The sequence below is a fragment of the Ascidiella aspersa genome, chromosome 3 (genome assembly GCF_963924565.1).
Source record: "Ascidiella aspersa chromosome 3, kaAscAspe10.2, whole genome shotgun sequence".
Classification (NCBI taxonomy): domain Eukaryota; kingdom Metazoa; phylum Chordata; class Ascidiacea; order Phlebobranchia; family Ascidiidae; genus Ascidiella; species Ascidiella aspersa.
This window is the reverse complement of record NC_139449.1, coordinates 35,433,768-35,454,127: the sequence shown is the minus strand read 5'-3', so window position 1 is coordinate 35,454,127 and position 20,360 is coordinate 35,433,768. Positions and strand designations below refer to the sequence as shown.

The 20,360-nt window shown below is 36.4% G+C and overlaps 1 protein-coding gene across 1 annotated transcript; it reads left to right on the top strand.

The window, feature by feature from the left end:
- Positions 1-8,023: 8,023 nt before the first annotated feature.
- On the top strand, positions 8,024-20,360 carry LOC146162723 (uncharacterized). The gene is made up of 4 exons (XM_083385279.1): positions 8,024-8,275; positions 19,098-19,248; positions 19,668-19,774; positions 20,121-20,360. Exons 1-4 carry the CDS (start codon positions 8,024-8,026, stop codon positions 20,358-20,360), a joined length of 750 nt encoding a protein of 249 aa, XP_083241405.1.

Sequence of the window (20,360 nt, the reverse complement as noted above, 5' to 3'; positions counted from 1 at the left end):
AAATGTAAAACAGGGTTTAAAAAGATAATACATTCCTTTGACTTTAATGTTCTAGAAATGCGACTATAACTTTAGCCAGAAGCTAAAATATCTATAACGGGGTTAATAGGAAATTTAGTGCCTTTAATCGTTCATACCAAACGATTTTGGAGCACGTGTTCAGTTCGAAAGGGGTTCTCTGTGCCTCCAAAGCAGGCATGTCGTCATTCTTGCCTTTCCAGTGGGCAAACACTCAAACGCTTAAAACAGAAGCGTCCTTGTTTGCTGCGTACATAGGCTACGTCGCGCTACGCAAACAAACCCGGCTACGCAGCAGTGTGTCGACATAACGCGGATACGTGCGGGTCGCAATCTGTAAAGAATAAGCCGCTGTTGGTGCCTGGGTTAAACCATTGTTCTTGCCGGAGAAGCGGTATTAATAAGTATCCTGTCTCGGTCGCTAAGATTCCCCTCATTTACCTTTACATAACCCCGTTTTTTTGCGTGCATTTTTTTAGAGATTTATTCGAATTAGGATTCTAAGCAGAGATGATGATACTAATTTGCGTAACTATATCGTATTCTGCTTTGATTGAATAAAGCTGTTTAAGATCTTTTTTATAACCTTTGTGGTTTTGTTTGGAACATTCTTCCCGATTATTCATTTGAAATAAGATTCTAAGCAGAACTAATGTAAGTAATTTGCGTAACTATAGTATTTTGCCTTTATTAAATTAATTTTTTTATAACCTTTGTTATTTTGTTTGGATCATTTGAGAGTAATTAAAACGGTAGGACAAGCGTAATTCTATTGCCGATCGTTTTTTTGCGTCTTGCTTGTGTGATCACTGAAATTTTTTTTTTTTTTTTTGAGAACAACAGGTGAAAATAAGCGCATTGGGCTTCGTTTCGTTAGCAAATGTCGGCGAGATTGTCCACAGTAAGTTAAAAACGAATGATGTTTAACAATATACTTGGCAACACTATGCACGGATCTGTAATGTAGCTTGATAATAAATTGCAAAGCCAAAAATGTCGAATAGATCGAAATCATCTTGATTGGGAAATTTGGATACGAATTTGTATAATCTTCAGTTTATGAACTGAGAAGTGGTATCGAAACGTCTTGATCAAGATAATGTCGATCTACTCGACCTATTTGGCTTTGCAATTCATTATCAAGGAAGTTTAAGTTATGGAAGCATACGTCTACAGCAGGGATGTCCAACCTGCGGCCCGTCTGAAATTTTTGTGCGGCCCGCTAGTCATTTTGACTTCCAAGTAGTATTTTAAACGTTCAATATTAGCCTAATTTAAATGTACCAGTCAGCTTTTAGGGGCGCACTAATCGTAAAGTATTGGTAAAAATATATATATATAACTCTAAAGGTCCGTTATACTCTAAAGAGCAATACTTAATCTTGAAACGTAATAGGTTCTGCGGCCCATTAAATTATTTCAAGTGTCAATGCGACCCACTATAATAAAATGTTGGACATCCCTGGTCTACAGGTTCAAATTCTCTATTGTCATTTCAATTTGCAGCATCTCGCCATAAGAGTTCGCACGTAGACCAAAAATATTTTATTTAAAAGTGAAAGTTCTAGATTGGCGATGGTCTAAACATTTGATTTTCAGTCGTCTATGAAAATAATGCAAAGCAACTCTCGATAGCCAAAAGTTTAAGTTATGTCTTTAAAACCTTGGCCAAGCGCTCTTAGGCTGTCACGAAAATTCCTGTTTAAGGAGTTAGCGTTAAACAAGTAGAACAGTTAGTTAAGGGCTAATTAGGATAATTTTAAACCACCAAAAACTTATTTTTCGCCTTGCTTGTCCTTTCACATAACCGAATTGGTCACCAACCATTTCCAGCTTAAAAGTTATTGAATAAAATAAACAGACAGAAAGAGTTTTTTTTAATTTTTCCTAGGTCTTTGTAGGGGAGGCCATAGATAAAAAAGATCTTGTAAATTTTTCGCGATAAATAGCAAAAGTTAAGATCAAATGTAGTATCTGCTCTGCTCAGTCAGACGCTTTCTCTTTGTGTTTAGCCTACCTTATTTTTTAACAATGGGCACGGTGTCGAAGTTTGCTAAATAAATAAAAAGAGAAGTTATGTAACCCAGCCGCCTGCTTGGCTATCGAAATGAAAGTAAAACTGTGCCTCAAAAGTGATGTAATACCCAAACAGGCCTTGCGGGTGCCGTGGAATATTCCCGCACGCAGCCGCCCTCAGAAGAAATATTAATATTGTTAATGAGTAACCGGGTTAGGTATCGACAACGGCTGCTTGTATTTAGGCAACTCATTTACGCGCCCTAAACGCAGTCTAGAAATAGCAGGTTAGGTGCAGAACAACCCGAGGGGCGTAATGCTTTAAAACAGTGTTACTCAACCTATGGGTCTCATTTTTTTTACTGAACTTTGAGAATATTTCGGGAGCAATACGAACACATGGCTTGTATTATTTTTTATTTTTTATTTTTAAATGTACACTCATTACTGCCTATCTCATTTGGTTTGTTCGCTTACAAAAGTTAAGTGTAAAAATTTTGATCGCCAAATCTTCGCTGTTGTACTTGGACTTTAGTTTCCGGGTCGCCCCCAAAAAGTTGAGAAACCACCTTTTAAGGTGCAGATCGTTAAATTGTTTTGTGGTTTGTTGTGTAAAACGTCAGAAAGATTGTCTCTTACTTTTCTCGAAATTGGAAAATATCGTATGGCGCTGTTGAGGTTAATTTTAGACTTAAATGCAGCGACATGTGGGCAAAAGGTATTGATTTCTTAGCTAGTGATTGTCGCAACGATAATTATCATAGACGCCAAACTTATTTTATTCTATTACTTCTTTTATGCTATTATAAAAGATAATATCTTCTGCTTTGTTCGCTTACAAAAAGTTAAGTGAAGAAATTTCGGTCGCCAAATCTCCGCTGTTGTACTTAGACTTAGTTTTCAGGTCGCCCCCAAAAAGGTTGAGAAACCGCCTTTTACGGTGCAGATCGTTAAATTGTTTTGTCGTATGTTGTATAAAATTTAGGGAGGATTCTCAGTCACTTTTCGCGAAATTTGAAAGTAGTGTAAGGTGCTGTTAATGCCAATTTTAAACTTCAGTACAGAGAAGATGCGGAAAAAGGTATTAGTTTCTTAAACAAGTTTAAACCACAATTAGCATTAACGTCAAAAAGATAAGCTGGCGATGTTTTAGAAACAAGTTCTACTGTGGGTAATGTCAATAACACAATTTTGAGATTGGTATTTTTTCAGCATTCTGTCTGTCATATATTTTCTATTGTTAAATCTTGCACGACAACAATCATACATAATTATTTTAGTCCACACCTCATTTGTAAAAGCGTCCAGTATATTGGTGTTTTGATGACATCGGAGTAAGTGTGAAGAAAATGAAGAAAGGACTGTATATTGCTTGGTACACTTTTGCATAGGACAGCGAATTTTATATCCTTTTCGAAGAGGCTGCTTTAAGTGCTGAATAACTTGTTTCATTGAACCAAATTTTGCTTTACAAATTTCTAATGAACATTCAAAACTACCAATATCTGACATTTTTATATAAGACTGCATATTGAAAAAGTCGGCTTACTAATGTCACAGCCACACCTACCTTATGTTGAATGGCAGTCATAATCTAATTAGTAGAAATAAATGTTAACTTTATTTTCATACGATAACAGCGCTATTAAATTAGACGCTAAAGCCTTTCCTAAACATATGTAAAAACGTTTGCAGTTGACAGTTGACACCAGGGCTGCCACTCTGATTTTCAATTTATCCCAAGGTTTCATGTCTAAAAATCCCAAAAATTGGAAAAAAATCCCAAGATTAAAAAAGCTGAAATATAAGAGACTGTGGTAGACTTTGTGGTGTGCATCCATGTGTATTGAAGCTCTAACACAGGTTTTGGCAACCTTTTTTCTAGTCGCGGGCCAATACCAAACTGATAAAGGTCTCTGCGGGCTGCACACAAAGTTAACGAACAAGCGTGGTATTAAAATGTTAGAACAACTGTGAATCAGGCGGACCTCGATTTTTTTTACTTAAAGACGAGTTTGATTACATTCAAGGAGTCAGTAAATTGTTTTTTCGAGTCCACACCTCGTCATCCATACTACTAATGAAAAGTGTAATGAACTGACATCGATGAAACGCGATAACTTTACCTCTAGCGAAGCGAGCTTGATTTTTTTTAGGTATAGAGGTATTTTTTATAAATTTCTTGTAAGTTTTTTATTAAATTGCCAAAAATACTAAAATGTTGATATTTTTGAACCCGTTTTTAGCAACGCAATTGCCAGCCTTCCACGTCGCAACGGTAAAGAAACGCTGTGTTCTATAGTTTAAAAGACAGCATCAAAGCATCAACAAACCGAATGCACAAAGATCATTTGTCAAATAGGCGGCGGGACGGATGAATTACATTTGCGGGCCGGATCCGGCTTTAGGTTACCGACCCCTTCCTTAATAGCTCTCATTATTATCGTCGATTGGGTCTGTTGTATTAACGCCGTCACACAAGCTAGTAAATGAACAGTTTTGTCTAACAAGCAAGAAATAGCATTGTTACGTCACATAAGTAACGTATGCGTAGCCAGGCAAATAGCTTCTTCCTTATTCTTATTAGGAAATGTGTCCTTAAATACAAGCAAAAGTATTTGTAATTTCAACCTGCTAATGAATTAAATTCCCAAGATATGGAACAGATATCCCCAGATCCCAAGATCTTGGGAAAAATCCCAAGGAGTGGCAGCCAGACTTGGACAACTAGATTTATTTTAGCTTTTTAAAATTAGATTAGAATTAAAATTAGAGCATTTCAGTTTTTCTTAAATTAGATTAGAATTAGAATTACCGAATTCTTAAAAAAACGAATTTGAACTAGAATTTAAACTAAAATTACATTTTATTATTCACAATCAATTACATTTAACTCGAGAAGTATTTTAATAGGAATGTGCATGTCAATTATGTGTGTGCTAATTTTTAAGCATTTTAGCATAGCATATGATTTTTAGTCCGTGAAAATTACGTTTCAACCAAAGAGTTTGAATTCAAATTCTTTGTTTTCACTAAGAGGCTAAAAATGTCGTTGGACAAAGTAGGATTTTTGGTAAAATCCGAATTAGATTAGAACTAGAATTAGAGCACACAAGCAATTCCCAAATTAGATTAGAATTAGAATTAGCCGCATTTTGCTCTAATTCAATGAATTAGAAAACTAGAATTATCTAGTTGTCCAAGTCTGGTGGCAGCTCTGGTTGACACTCTCTAAGTCGCACAAATCGTTAAGAGAAAAGAAAAAAATGATTTCGAGGCTTGTGATTGGTTGCCTGTCGGGATCGAGAAAAACATGCTCGATTAACGGGTAATATTAACGTATATTGTGCTTACGGTTGAGAACCGTAAACAAATACGGCGATTTTTAAGTAAAATGTACGATAGAGTATAGGCTGAAATGAAGTCATTTTTATTTAGATAAATGGTGATTAGAAAAAACAGAAAAGACTTTGAAACAAAAAAGACAGTGTTGTTTGGATCAAGGTAAACCAAAAGCTCCTTTATGATAAAACCCTTACTTTTTACGAAGTTAATGACCCCAAACGTCAGGAATATACTAGTTGCAATATCATGTCGTCTCTTATTTTTTTATTTTAAGTGTAATTAGCTACAGCGAGAATGTAGGTTTTACAGATGTTTAGGACTAAAATGAAAGCGAAGATTGTAGAACGTCATAGATGACTTCATTGTACGTCATAAATGAATTAAAGCTTTTATTTACAAATTGTCACTTCTTGGTCAACATTTAAACGACAAGAATAAATGATGATTTAGCCATCCTCCCCCTAAATGTAAATTTCTTTCGAATCTTACTATGTAGCTATATTTTCTTAGCCCATTTTTGTAAAATTGTTTTAGCCGAAAAGCGTCGTACGTCTATCGAAACGGACTCAAGCCATAATACCGAAATAAGAACAGCATTAACTTCGGAATAATACACAGTTCGACCGAAATAGGACTAATACCTAATAATCGTAGTAACGTCTAAATCGGAATAAGTCCTAATTCCGTCGAAATAATACCTAAATGGCCAAAATCAGGCCTCAACAACATTTTACCTAAAACACTAAACCCTACCCCTAAGTACATTACTAACTCCCCTTTTAAAGTTTGAGCAAGTTTAACGATATAAGGCATTTTGCGCTTTACACGAATCGATTAGATCGTGTAGCTTTTGTATTAAAAGTAACCCCTGTCAAATCTAAAACTTTAACAGTTAAAGTTTAACTAAACAAACGAACTGTGTTGTTTTTATAAGGTTGCTTTTTATGAGGCCAGGTAAAAAAATCTTATACCTCCAAACAAAACTCCTAGAAATAGACGCGTTTTTTAAGTAACTGTGTTAATGAACATTTGCCGAAATGTTGAACAATTAAGCATGTCGCCTTTTATGTCTATTTGGGCCGTTATTTTTACCATTAAACTTGTGTTAAACTTTATAAGTTAAATGCCGGCTGGATTTGTCAGGCAGGCCAGGCAAGGATAAGAGTGTCGAGGTGAAATATTTCTCTGATAACACTAGTAAGGGTGACGCAATGAATTTATTGTTTATAAGGGAGCCTTAAGCCATAAGAAACTGGGAACCACTGGATAGGTGTGAAAAAAAACAAATGCTTATTATTCTGCGTGATGACGTAATATATTTTCGGCGGGCGCGATTTTGATTTTAATAAACGTGTTTTTGTTTTGCTTTCAATTGGGTCACGTTAAATTGATTGCCATCGAAAAACGCAAGGTATGATCTGGTTCTGACATTTGTAGACACCGAAGTCGTAGATATGAACGTTATGTTAGAAACTTACGTATAGTGCTGGAGAATCTCCCCCGTCGAGTCACGAGTTTGTATTGCACTTGTTTCTTAAGTAGTTAAACTCATAAGACCTTCTGTTTGCACATTTTTTCTACATGGTTACCGTGCGACGCTAGAAAGGTTCGTGACCGGGCCGATAAGACGGTAAAAAGACAACGTTTGTCTGTTAAAAACTAACTTGTGCTATTGAATATGTTCTCTGTTTAAATCAGTATTTCCAAACCAAGGGGTCGCAGAACTCGGCTCTTTTCAATTTGGTTGGGTGACCGACTGTATAGTTGTTTTTATATTTATTGAGATTGGTTCTAAGCAAGATTTATTTAACGATCAAGAAAATTGCAGAAACAACACCAAGACGTGGCGCATATTCAGTGTAATGTGCACTTAAGCCACTTTCAAATGACTTGACTTAAGTCTTTTGGATAAACGACTTAACCGAATCAAACGGAGACCCATAGGTGAAGAAAACGTGTTTTAGGGCGGTGTTTCTTAATCAGGAGAATAGTTAACCCCAGGGTGACTAACATTTTTGCAGGGTGAATCAACCAAAAGGGGTGTATAAGGGTTAACCGTCAGAAAGGAATGATAGCTTGCGAGCAGGGCGGACATTCTGTGTTTTTTGTGATTTTGTTGCTTTATATCTCTGGACCCGAGAAGTTGCAGATTTGCAAAGGTAAAACTTAGCTTGAGTTGATCTTAACAAAAATCAAAACAACCCAAGTCATTTTGTGCTGTTATATATAGACGAGAAAGTTTTATTATGAAATCTGGAGATATATGCTAGGGGTGAACAAAACTAAAAAAGTTTAAGCAGCACTGTTTTAGGGTATTCATGAACCAAAAAGTGCCCTTTAAACAAAACTTTGAACGCTATTCACATTCTCAAAAACAAAATTGTAAAACGTAATAAGAATATCAAAGCCCATACAGAAGTATAGGTATCACTTTGAACGTTTAGAATAGCTCTTTATTCATTTTCAACTTGTTACCTACTTTTTTATGGGCTTTGATATTCTTATTACGTCTTACTACAACCTCCAACCATCATACTTTACAATTGTAAAAACTTCAATATACACTGTGTAACTGCGTTTTTTCTGCTAAAGGTCCCCTGTCTTAGCCGTTGCTAGCAGTCCAGTATAAAACCAAAAAAATAGGATGAAGGTAATTTGCAGCGGAATGCCGAAAACCGGCACAAAGACGCTCTGTAGTGCTCTGAGGACTCTCGGGTACAACGTGTTTGACGTGGAGGAGCAGTTTCTTCACATGGGCGAGATGCTGACTCGGGCTTGTAACGAGGGAGTTTCAAACGAAGAGTTTCACGACATGTTCAAAAATGTGGACGCGGCGACAGACGTACCTGCCTGCACATTCTGGGAACAGCTGCATCAAGTCTTCCCTGATGCTAAGGTATTGTTAGGGGATATTTATTCTTTAAAACATATTTTCAATTTTTTCAATTTTTTTCAATAAGTAGATTGACAGCTTTAATAAAATCCCAAGCTAGTATGAGCACATCGTGACTTCTATTTGACATTCTTGGTATTTCCTTGGCGGGTTAGGCCTATTTGAGTAGGAAGTGACGTTATATTAATTCAATATATCACTTTCGTTATGGTTTTAAATACAAAATGTTTGGCTTTAACTTTTGTTTTGCTCATTGCAATAATGCTTTATTCGGTGAGAGTGTGTTTTGATTACCTTAACCGAGAAATATTGTAGCTTGAAGTAGCCATATTCATTCTTCAATACGTTGTATCATCAAATTGATTAACGTAAAATATTAACATGAATGGTATCATATGTTTAAATGTTTCTTAAAGATACTTTTTTTAATAATGAAGATATATGTTGGCTTTAACCACAGATTACTTATATCAATGCTAGGCGAAGTTCTGTATTTAGTTGTAGAGTTATGTGCTTTGGTTTAAATTTGGGAAAATTCCCGATTTTGAAACGAAAGTAGTTGCCTGGATTCCTCGTACGCTAAATTATGATTAATGAGTTAAATTTGAAATGGGCGATCCCGCCTACAACTCATATTCTCATAAGGGGGCATGACATCATACTAGTTTGTTCTTCGAGGTCACGCCCCGTAAACACAGTTTCCACCACCCACTAAGTAACGAGTGATTCAATAAATATTTAAATACAATAAGTGCTTTAGGTGGCGTGTGAAGCGTTATTTGGATGATCAAACGCCAATAGCACATGCTTAACTAAAAAAATAATATGCACCACAGCTCCAGCAAAAGCATACACCTAATTCCACCCAATAGCATCCAATTTAAGAAGCAAGTATGCAAAAAGAAAGAACCTATGTTTTCTTGTTTAAACAAAAAATGTTACACTTGTATATAAACTGTTGCTACCAGACACAATATTAACCAAAATCAGTTTTCTCTGGTATAGTTGTAATTGTGCTGTAGTACATCGTTAGTTAGCAATTACAATTGAAGAGCTGTTTTTAATTAAGGTTATGGGCCCTACTTATATTTTTGCTTTTGTCCTTAAGGTGTGCTTAATGTTAGGCTGAATTATTTCCGGAAGTAGCCTAAATGAAAGCGGATTAATTTGTAAGTAAGTTTTATGTATCCACGAAGAATTTCGTAATGCAACTGATCTGTATAGCTCCAATACCAATAGGTTACACGTATTGTTTTATGATGTAGACCAGTGTTTCTATTTTATGCTACTGTAAAAGATAATTATATTATGTTTAACAAAAAGTTTAGTAAATATAATTGGGTCGCACGAATTCGCTGTTGTATTTACGCTTATTATTTTGGTCCCTCAAAAAAGGTTAAGAAACACTAATATAAACGGAATCTTGGCGGAAACGTCATTCAACGTAGAAAAGGTCGCGCCATCTTTGAATGAAAGCGGCTTGTATTTACTCTATTGTAGCGAGGCGGCGAAAGATGACTTACTGGCGTGTTCAACCAAAGGTCAGCGACCCCGCAGCCGCTCCCACAACTATTTAACTAGCGCAGAGTCGAGCAAACTGCGGATTACGTAAGCAACACGGGTCATATGACGGCGAGCGACGGGTTAAACATTGTTCCGATCAAATAATGTTGCTAAAGTGAACCGAGCGGGCTCGTGACAAAAAATTACCCCAAAAGCCAACACACGAACAGAAATTCTGAAACAGTTCGCAAAAAGCACATAGCAGGGGCGGATCCGGGATTTTTAGGGGGTATACAAATGAATAGATTGCGTCAAAAAGTTTGTTTTAGTTAAACGTTTTTCGTGAGCAAACTCAAGCGCTAATAAGCAGCTATAAGGAAAAAGTCTGATCGGGCGAAGCGCTAAAATTAGGCGGCTATTGTTTGAAAACAAAATCTTTAAAACGTACACAAACATTAACCCAACTAGAAAAAAAAAAATCAAATAGGTTCGTAGGAAATTAAATCTTTAGGCATTATATAGTTAAATGTGGCACAAAAAATATTTTTTGGGAAATCATAAACTGCAAAAAAAGGCAGGATACCATTTTTTGTTTTAATTTGATTTTCAAAATTACCTTCAGAAAATTGCCTAATTATTCCGATGGGGTAAATACCCCACAGGTTAAGAACCAACCGCTTTAAACGGTCAATCGTCTGCTGATCGGTCTTAGAATGTATATAATACGACAAGTAACGCAGCCGAGATATCCATTAGTAAGTTAAGTGTTTGCGCCGTCTATGCTTCTGTTTGTTTTGCTGAACACCGCGGAAAACATGCAGACCTTAAGCAATCATGCCTCTTGCTACCTCGTGGGACCCGCGTTAATTCTTTACAGCATAACTTCCGTTATGACTAGCGGTGTTGTAAGCAAGTCACTTGTAAAATAACTTAAGTCCAAGTCAAGTCACTTGTAAAATAACTTAAGTCCAAGTTAGTCACTTGCAAAATAACTTAAGTCCAAGTCAAGTCATATGTAAAAAAACTTAAGTCCAAGTCAAGTCACTTGTAAAATAACTTAAGTCCAAGTCAATTCATTTGTGAAATAACTTAAATCGAAGCCAAATCTTTTGAATAAATAACAAGTCAAGTCCCAGTCAAGTCATTATTAGAGCAAGTCAATTCCAAGTAAAGTCCTTGTCATAAAAAGTAACTAATAAATTTGCTAAATTTCCCGATTTGATCAATAACTCAACAAAAACACAATTTACAGCAAGAAAATTGTTTTAAGTGCACAAATTAAGATAAATAACAAAATTTTATAAAAAAAAATGCCTTATGAAAACATTCCATTTCAACCCAAGTCATTTGTTAAAAAGACTGAAGTCAAGTTGAGTCATTTGAAAACAGTGACTAAAGTGCAATTATAACACTGATAAATAACTAGTCTACTGATGTTTGCATAATGCAAGAAGTGCTGAATAAGCTCCTGCGGTAAAGTGTATTTGTGACGCTTAGTAAATATTCTACGCTATTTGGAAACAAAGTTCACCAGCCAAAGGAGCAGTGCAGTGATTTGTCACAATTTCAGCTTTTTTTTTAATTCTTTAGCTTGTGGCACACTGAAAACAATACTGAGCCACAGTTACGAAAAAACATAATATCATAAATGAACATTTATCAGCGTTTTCACAAATAGTGCGCATTTATGTCTTGTATGGTTGGCTGTTTGTATTTTTTGTAATAATGCTAGGTTCTTCAAAGACTGGTATGTCGCAGAACACGGTATGGAAACACTAATATTGTCTCACATTAACGTTTTTGTTTTAGGCCTTCAGGGCCTAAAACAAATTTTTTTAAAATGTTAAAGATTTCATAAAATTCTATGGCGATATAGTTTTTACTTGGAATGAGTAATTACGAATGAGGGTGATTTGGGGCCCCACTTAGTTTGGGATGACGTCAAACTTTTTTGCCTACTTTTTCTGGACGAATCAAGGATTATAAGCACGACCACTAAATAAAAGAAGGGCATTTCAAATGCGCCTATTACACCACACTGTAGTAATGTGAAACCATTTTTTTTAAATATCAAATTGCAAAGTTAGCGTACGTCAGGCCTGCAAGGATTTATTTGCAAGTAAGGTATTGGCTGCTTGTAAAATAAGCCTGCGGTGAGATTCGAACTTTCGACCTCGACCTTTCGGGCCCGTCACTCTACCGAAGGATGGGAGAATATCATCGCTGTCAGCTGCGTCTTCTGATCTCAATTTACGATGACAAAGACTAAAGCAGACACTTTCCGCGACCTTCGCCCTACTTAAATTTCGACAACCTTGCTCATACAGTTGTGAACCAGGGCGGGGTAGCATATTCGTTAGCTCGGTAAACAGAAATTAAAAACAGGTAGGTTTAATAAGGGGAATAAAAAAAAAAAACTTTTTCGGCTATTTTTCCAGGAAGAATAGAGGTTATAACCACGAGCACATATTAAAAGAACAGCGTTTGAATTGCGCCTAATTCACCACATTAGTAATGTAAATTTTGAAATATCAAATTGCTTTACCGAAGGTAAGGTCTACAAGGATTTATTCACTGAAAGACATTGGCAGCTCGTAAAACAACCTGCGGTGAGATGCGAACTTTCGACCTCGACCGTCGCTCTACCGACTGTGCTATAAAGGCTTAGAGGGGAGAAAGAAAATACACAAGCACAGTATCACTGCCTGATGCCTCTTGTGATCTTGCTACATGATGATAAAGACTAAAGGAGAATCTTTCCGCGACCTTTGCTCTACTTAAATTCCGACAACCTTGCTCATACAGTTGTGAAACGGGCGGGGTAGCGCATTCGTTAGCTCAGTAAACAGAAATGAAAACAAGTTGGGTTTATTTAGAGGAATAAAAAAACTTGTCGGCTTTTTTTCCAAGAAAATCAAGAAACCATAAACGAACACAAATTAAAATAATAACGTTTCAATTCCGCCTAATTTACCAACTATAGTAATGTCGACCCTGTTTTTTCCTATAAAATATCGAATTGCCAAGTTAGCGTATGTTAGGGCTGTAAGAATTAATTTATAAGCAAGGCATTGGCTGCTCGTAAAACTAACCTGCGGTGAGATTCGAACTTTCGACCTCGACTATTGGGGGGGCGTCGTTCTACCGACTGTTTTACAAAGGTTTAGACGTTTAGAGGGAAGAAAGTAGATAAACAACCAACAAAGTCACTGCCTGATGCCTCTTGTGATCTTACTACATGATGATGAAGACTAAAGGAGAAACTTTCCGCGACCTTTGCTCTACTTAAATCCCGACAACTTTGCTCATACAGTTGTGAACCAGGGTCGGGGTAGCGCATTCGCAGACATAACAACGTAGCCGGGTTTAACAAGGGGAATAAAAAAACTTTGTTGGCTATTTATCCAGAAAGAATCAAGAAACAATTAAAGACCACAAATTAAAATAAAAGCGTTTCAATGCGCCTACTTTACCACTCTGTTTAGTAATTAGAAAGCATTGTTTTTAAATATGGAATTGCTTTACCGAAGTTTAGGCCTGCAAGGGGAGAAAGTAGATACACAACCACTGTATTACTGCCTGAGAAGTCCTGTGATCTTTCTATACGATGATGAAGACTAAAGGAGAATCTTTCCCACGACCTTTGCCCTGCTTAAATTCCACAACCTTGCTCATACAGTGAACCGGGCGGGTTGATGCGCATTCATTAGCTCAGTAAACAGAAATAAGAACGTCGCCGGGTTTAATAAAGGTCAATGGACTTTAATTGGTTTAGCGTTGAGCAGCTCACATTGGTTTTAACGTGTGCAAGTTTTAAACTGCTGTGTCACTGCACTCCAAACATTGTTTGCATTTGCTAAATAATGTGTAGGCTATGTCTACATTACGTGCGGATCCAAATGTTTGGTGAGGGCTGCGGAAGTGTGTTTTCGGAGATAGTGTTACAGTTACGTCACCACGTGACGTCACTAAGTTACGTCAGAATTGTTTATCATGTTATTTTCATGTTGGAAGATGTTTTGCTTTTAATAAAAATGCCTCATTACAAAGATGTTTCGATTCGCGAAAAAACAGCCTTTCGACGTTGAAGGTGCCAACCATGTTAGATGGTGCGATTAGACGTAAGATACCTTTGGACTAAACCAGGGATTCTTAAGCTTTTTTGTATGTTTTACGCTTTTAACAAAGATGAATATCTTATTTACACCCAAAATATAAAGTGGTGCTGATTTATTAAGAAAACGAAGGTGAAAAATACATCAGTTATATTCAGTGACGGCTGTCCTTGGGTTTTTTGGCAACTAGTTGTTCAATTTCTTGTAAAGTAGTTGATAATGCACAACGAATATGAGATTTAACATGTTAAGTCGGTTTCGTGCTTAAGATTTGATAGTAGGCAATGCAGAGAAGCCACTTCGCATAGGTTAGTTGAAGAAAACGGATCCAGAATATTCAGAGCTTGAATACATATCCCTGGATTTACCCCCTAAATCGAGGAAATTTACCCCCTGGGGTAAATTTACCCCAGGTTAAGAAAAGCTGGACTAAACCGACTTTATCGAAATGGGCTAAGACATACTGGAAGTCTAACTAAGATTCGCTCTTAGCTTTTTGAGTTTCATATTTTGCGTTTACGTATAGTTAAAAAAAACAACAAAAAAGACAGTTTGGGAGGGGGGGGGGCTATGCTTTGGTCAGTTGGATCTGTCCCTGATTTTTTACATATTAGCATGTTTATCAAAGTTAGGATGCTATTCATATACATGAGTTATTTAAGGGTAAACAATGCACAACTAGCGCATAAAGGAATGGACTCGTTTGGTGAATATGAAAAAATGGTTTATCAGCAAAAATGTTGATGCAGAGCGAAGTAAGCCTTCTTTTTTCTTTTAGTTTCCTTAGAAGGTTAAATCTGAATTATATCAAAAAAATTAAAAAGCCAGTTTATACCTTATTTTAAAAAACTAAAAAAATATTATTTAAGTATAATCCTAAATACACCAAAGATTCTGTGAAATACGGTATTAGTCTGTTTCTCTTTTTAGTTAAATTCCAAGTCAGCCTTATAAATCACATCCGATCCAACGACCGGGCAGTAAAGCAATAAAACGCTCTAAATACAAATCAAAACGATCTACGACGGATTGTGGTTAGAATCTCGAAGGTATACGTTTTTTGCTTTGCGCATTACGCTGTAGCGTAAAAGTATTGAAAGTTTGTGTCAGTATTATAAATAACGACAAGTCAAGTCCAATTCAAGTCATCAGTTGCCCTAATCAAGTTCCAGTCAAGTCATTAGTACAAGTCAACTCCAAGTCAACTTACTAATATAAAAATAAAACAATACTATTCAAATGAGTAAACTCGTTCGATTATTATGAGCAATATGTCAAATAAAAAATAACAAAAAACACCAACATGAAGCAATCTAATCATTTTACATGTACAAGTTAAGTCAAATAGATCAATTTTATTATAAAAATCTAAATAAAAACTTAATTTCAACCGAAGTCATTTGACGCAATAACTTAAGTCCAAGTCAAGTCATTTGACGCAATAACTTAAGTCCAAGTCAAGTCATTTGACGCAATAACTTAAGTCCAAGTCAAGTCATTTGACGCAATGATTTAAGTCCAAGTAAAGTCATTTTTACTAAAACGACTTAGGTCAAGTCAGTTAACAAGAGTGACTTAAGTGCACTTAAGTCAAGTCATTGGCGTAAGTCATTGCAACACTGAAGCACGTACTTGGCGGAAAACACTCAATACACGCCAAGTCAAGTTATTTGTCCAAAAGACTTAAATCGAGTAAAGTCATTTTACCAAAACAACTTAAGTCAAGTGAAGTCATCCGAAAAAAGTTACCTAAATGCACTTAACTCAAAAGTGCATTGACTTTAGGTACACTATGCACGGTTCTGTAATGTAGCTTAATAATAAATTTCAAAGCCAAAAAGGTCGAGTAGATCGACATCATCTTGATTGGAAAGTTTGGATACGAATTTGTATAATCTTCAGTTAATGAACTGAGAAGTGGTATCGAAACGTCTTAATCAAGATGCTGTCGATCTACTCGACCTTTTTGGCTTTGCAATTCATTATCAAGGAAGTTTTTTGCAGCATCTCGCCATAAGAGTTTGCATGTTAGTGAGTCACACCAACTGAAGATGATACAAGTTCGTATCGAAACGTCTTAATCAAGATGCTGTCGATCTACTCGACCTTTTTGGCTTTGAAATTTATTATTAAGCTACATTACAGATCCGTGCATAGTGTACCTAAAGTCAATGCACTTTTGGGTTAAGTGCATTGACTTTAGTTATTAAAGCCTTGGAGCATGTACCTGGGCGCTTTAGTTGCGTTACGCCCGACACACCAAATCAAACATACAGACCGACAGGTTGCCATCAATAAATCTTGGACTTGGTTACGCAGAACGTTAAAGTCGTCAAAACTTACGATCGCTATTGTTTCACTCTATGTCAACATATACTAGTGTGTGGTATGTTTGTACAACAGAAATCGTCTGTCTGTGGAATTTAGTGGTTTCTAACCAGCGTTTCTCAACCTGTGAGTTTCGACCTAAAACTTTGGTTCGAAGTTTGATTTAGTACCGAAATACGTTTCAAATATTTCTTTATTTATTTTCGATATCTGTTTATTAAAAAGAAAAATGTGAACGGATTGAAATGCTACCTATGTTTATAAAGTAACATTCAAACGAACTGGCCTATTTAAAAAAGTGTAACTTTGCCAAAAATAAAACCAGTTTCACACACGGTTTTAGACATCAGATCATAATGGTTGTCGGTTGCAGTAAACGTAAGAATAACAAAGACAAAACAGAAATAGGTAGCATTTTAAAACGTTTGGAATATATCTTTATTCATTTTTGACAACTTCTGATGAATAAAGAGATTTTCGAAACTATCAAAATTCTACCTATTTCTGTATGGGCTTTGATATTCTTATCACGTTTTAGCCATCCTTATCAGTTTTAGACATTTTTTCACACTTTTTAGTTGTACTTTGTTGTAGAATGCATTTAGCGACTCCAATAAGTAAGAGTCCTTGCGTTGGCAACCTGTTACAGTCAAGCCATCCACGTTTTGTTTGCTTTCGCTGATTGCGCCTTTTTATCACTTTCACTATAAAAACATTACGGCCGAATATAGGGTCGTTAGTTCCCCGAATAAAACTGATCGTAAATTCCCAGTTTAAAGTTGTCAACAAACTGACAGGCGTCTTTTCAGCTTCATAAATCATCTTAAGGCTGTAAAAAAACGATTAAATTGTATCAGTTCATCTTGTAACATGAATATATAATTGCCTTGTATACCGCTCATATAAATATTACAAAAACGTACGAACAACTGAAAACTGGAATGTTGTAATGACTTAAAATCAGAACTTAAGAAACTGATGGGAAAACACCTTGACTTTTTAATATAAGCCATTTCGACAAATGACTTAACTTGGAGTTTAGTTATTTTGGCAAATGAATCCACCTTTTTTGTGTGAGAGTTATTTTGCCTCATTTTTTATAAAAAAATAAGAAAAGTATGTTCCCTGATTCAAATAAAGTTTTTAGTAGTTGCGTTTCAAAAGTAATGTTAACTGTTTGAAGTTTATTTTCGATGCAAATGACTTAAACTTTACTTAACTTACATTGACTGAAAATGCCACTTGACGCGAGAAACTGATGTCTTGTTGGTTATTGCAAGCAAATTGTTTTTGGTACACAAATTAGGATTAATAGCCCAATATTATAAACCAAATGCTTAAAAACACTTCGTTTTAACCTAAGTCATTTGTTAAAAAGACTTAATTAAGTCAAGTAAAATAATTTTGCCCAAAAGACTGAAGTCAAGTCAAATAATTCGAAAACAGTGATTTAAGTGCACCTAAGTCAAGTCATTGACTTAAGTCATTACAACGCATGCTATTTGTTCAAAGTAGCTTGACTTAAGGTTGGTTCACACCAGACGCGTCTGGCGTTATCGTAAATTTTTCGGTTGCGGAAAGTTGTAATAGTTCAACTTTGAAGCTTTGGTTAGAAGCGAGGAAATTTGCCGTTAACGCTGATGCGTTATGTGTGAACTGGGTGACGCTAAGGTTTTGCGTCTGGCGTTAGCGTCTGGCGCAGTGCTTTTAAACCTTTTTGCTGGAGTGGAACCCTATGAAAACATTTCACTGGCTCGAGGAACCCCAGTGCACTAATTTCACTGGCTCGAGGAACCCCAGTGCACTAATTCCACTGGCTCGAGGAACCCCAGTGTAGTAAACACACCTCAATTAGCTAAACAATTTAGAAATTGCGGAACCCCTGGACTGTTCTAGAGGAGCCCTGAGGTTCCGCGGAACCCTGGTTGAAAACCACTGGTCTGGCGTATAGTGTGAGCCAACTTTTAGACTTGAAATTTGCAAATAATTTGTCTTGGTTAAAAATCATATAAAAGGAAAGTCTTATATCACAGAAAAATTGTGTTGTATACATCATTTGAAGTCAGCAAAAAAAAAAAAAAAAAAAAATCCCCGAATCAGTGCGTCGTTTTTTGTAAACAGAAGATGTTTGTTCGCACTATCAATTGTTGCGTATCAAATTGTTTGTCATCCATCCAGATAAGGCAGTCTTAGCTATTCGCGCCGCCTCAGAGAAAATTATTGCGAGCACATGATTCTCGTCAAAAAATCGATCTTGCAAATATTGCCTTACCGGCCTTACCGGAAGCATTTCAGTTCTCTATATCTTGATCGTCACTGTAACGTTTTATTTAAAAATAAACATGCTGTTCGCGTTGCTATAACAACGCATTACCCGCGCGAGTGAGCAAATATTTAAATAAATTATTATTACCGCCTGGGTCGTATTTGCGCGAGTGTACTTCAAACATGTGAAACATTTTAGGTTATTTTAACAATTGAGCTGGGGTGGGTAAGTTCCTTGTTATGAGTTTAAGATTTATAAACATGAAACCTAGGCTGATTGAAATACTTAAATAGAGTACTTGGCGTTGAGTTCAGTGGCCGATTTTAAAAAAAAGCCAATTATCTCAGTGGTGTCACAAAACAAACATAAAGTTTGTAAAAACGTATATGTTTTAATTTTTCGACAAAAGCGTTTAATGACGTTATATGCTGTCGAAATGAGCGGTCAAAGGCATAGTCGTAGCCACAGGGGCCTTTTCGGCTGGCTACACCACTGGCCGAACGTTATGTTCAAATTATCAGGTAATGTTATCGAAATGAATTGAATACAATCGGTCGTGCCTTAAATAAATTAGTCTACTTTTTCGACAAACGCGTCCTAATGTGCTTTTCAGATCGTTCACATGGAAAGGGATTCTGAAGAAGCTTGGATGCGGAGTTACATCAAACAGATGGAGGTGGGCAAGGCCAGCATATTCTTCCGCCTGTTGCTAATGGCAACGCCGACTGGACGGAGACTCTATGAGTTCCTTATTTCCGCATGGGGTCAGTGTTTAGTTGAATTATTCCAGCTTACAAATATGCTTGGAAAGCATTCTTACAGAATTTAAATGACTTGATTAGTCGCTATTCCTAATAAATTGTAGCCTTTTTCGGCAATCAGAGTAATTAGATCACTTCGTTTAGTTATATTTTCAATATATATATGTCTTCAAAATGCTGATACTAGTTAATTGTTAAAACAAAGATTTGCGCAGTTAAAGTTGGCCAAACTTTAATTTTCGAGAGTGCGGTTGGGCCCACGGCGTATTTGGGTAACGATTTTAAAGGGCTAAGATATGCTAGAAACATTATTAAGTTTTGTATTAACGTAGCTAAAGTAGCCAGAAGTACAGTTTTGGGGAATGCTGAATACTGCACTGTTGCCGGCTTGGTTATATTAATATTGTGTATATTTTTAACAGCTCGCTCCCAGTTTTCTCTCGTCGAACCGAGCTTGTTTCGAAGCGGCAACTACAATCCGATGATGGCGCGGTTAAGATACAGAGAACACAACAGCCACGTTCGAGCGGTAGGTGGCGCAATTTACCAAATTAAACCTGATCAGTCAAGGGAGTGAAATTTGGTCCATCAACAAACGCTTTCGGGGACTGTGAAACATAGGTTATTTGTCTTCAAATTCAACTCAACACGGATGGTTTTATTAATATCAACTTGTAGTATTGGCTTACGAGGTCTCTTCTAGAGTTGTTGTTTTACCACTCTAGGGGTGTTTTTTGTTACCTTTTTTTTCTTGTTATTCTTTTGATCAATTTTTGAAAAAAAATTGTACCATTATCCTTAAAAATTTATTGTAAACTAAAAAAACGTTTAATATTTATTCATTTCAGTTCGTTTAAATTTTCTTTATTTCTCAGGTTGCGCCGAAAAAACAGACCCTGATCTTCAACGTGAAGCAGGGTTGGGAGCCCCTTTGTGAATTCCTTGGGGTCCCAGTACCCAGCATACCCTTTCCACATCGGAATAAGGGCGGAGAGATCATCGACGAAATGACCGACAAGTCGCCGCTGTTCGTGCAAATCAAGCGCGAACTTCTGTGGGTCGGGGGTTCGATCCTTGGCGCCGGCACTCTGCTTGTTCTTTGCCGTTTCTTGTGA

Bases quoted from the DNA above. Each gene is read 5' to 3' on its own strand.
- LOC146162723 (XM_083385279.1), top strand. From the start codon at position 8,024: ATGAAGGTAATTTGCAGCGGAATGCCGAAAACCGGCACAAAGACGCTC. The intron at 8,276-19,097 runs GTATTGTTAGGG...TGTGCTTTTCAG, and splicing joins AAGTCTTCCCTGATGCTAAG to ATCGTTCACATGGAAAGGGA. The intron at 19,775-20,120 runs GTAGGTGGCGCA...TTTATTTCTCAG, and splicing joins ACAACAGCCACGTTCGAGCG to GTTGCGCCGAAAAAACAGAC.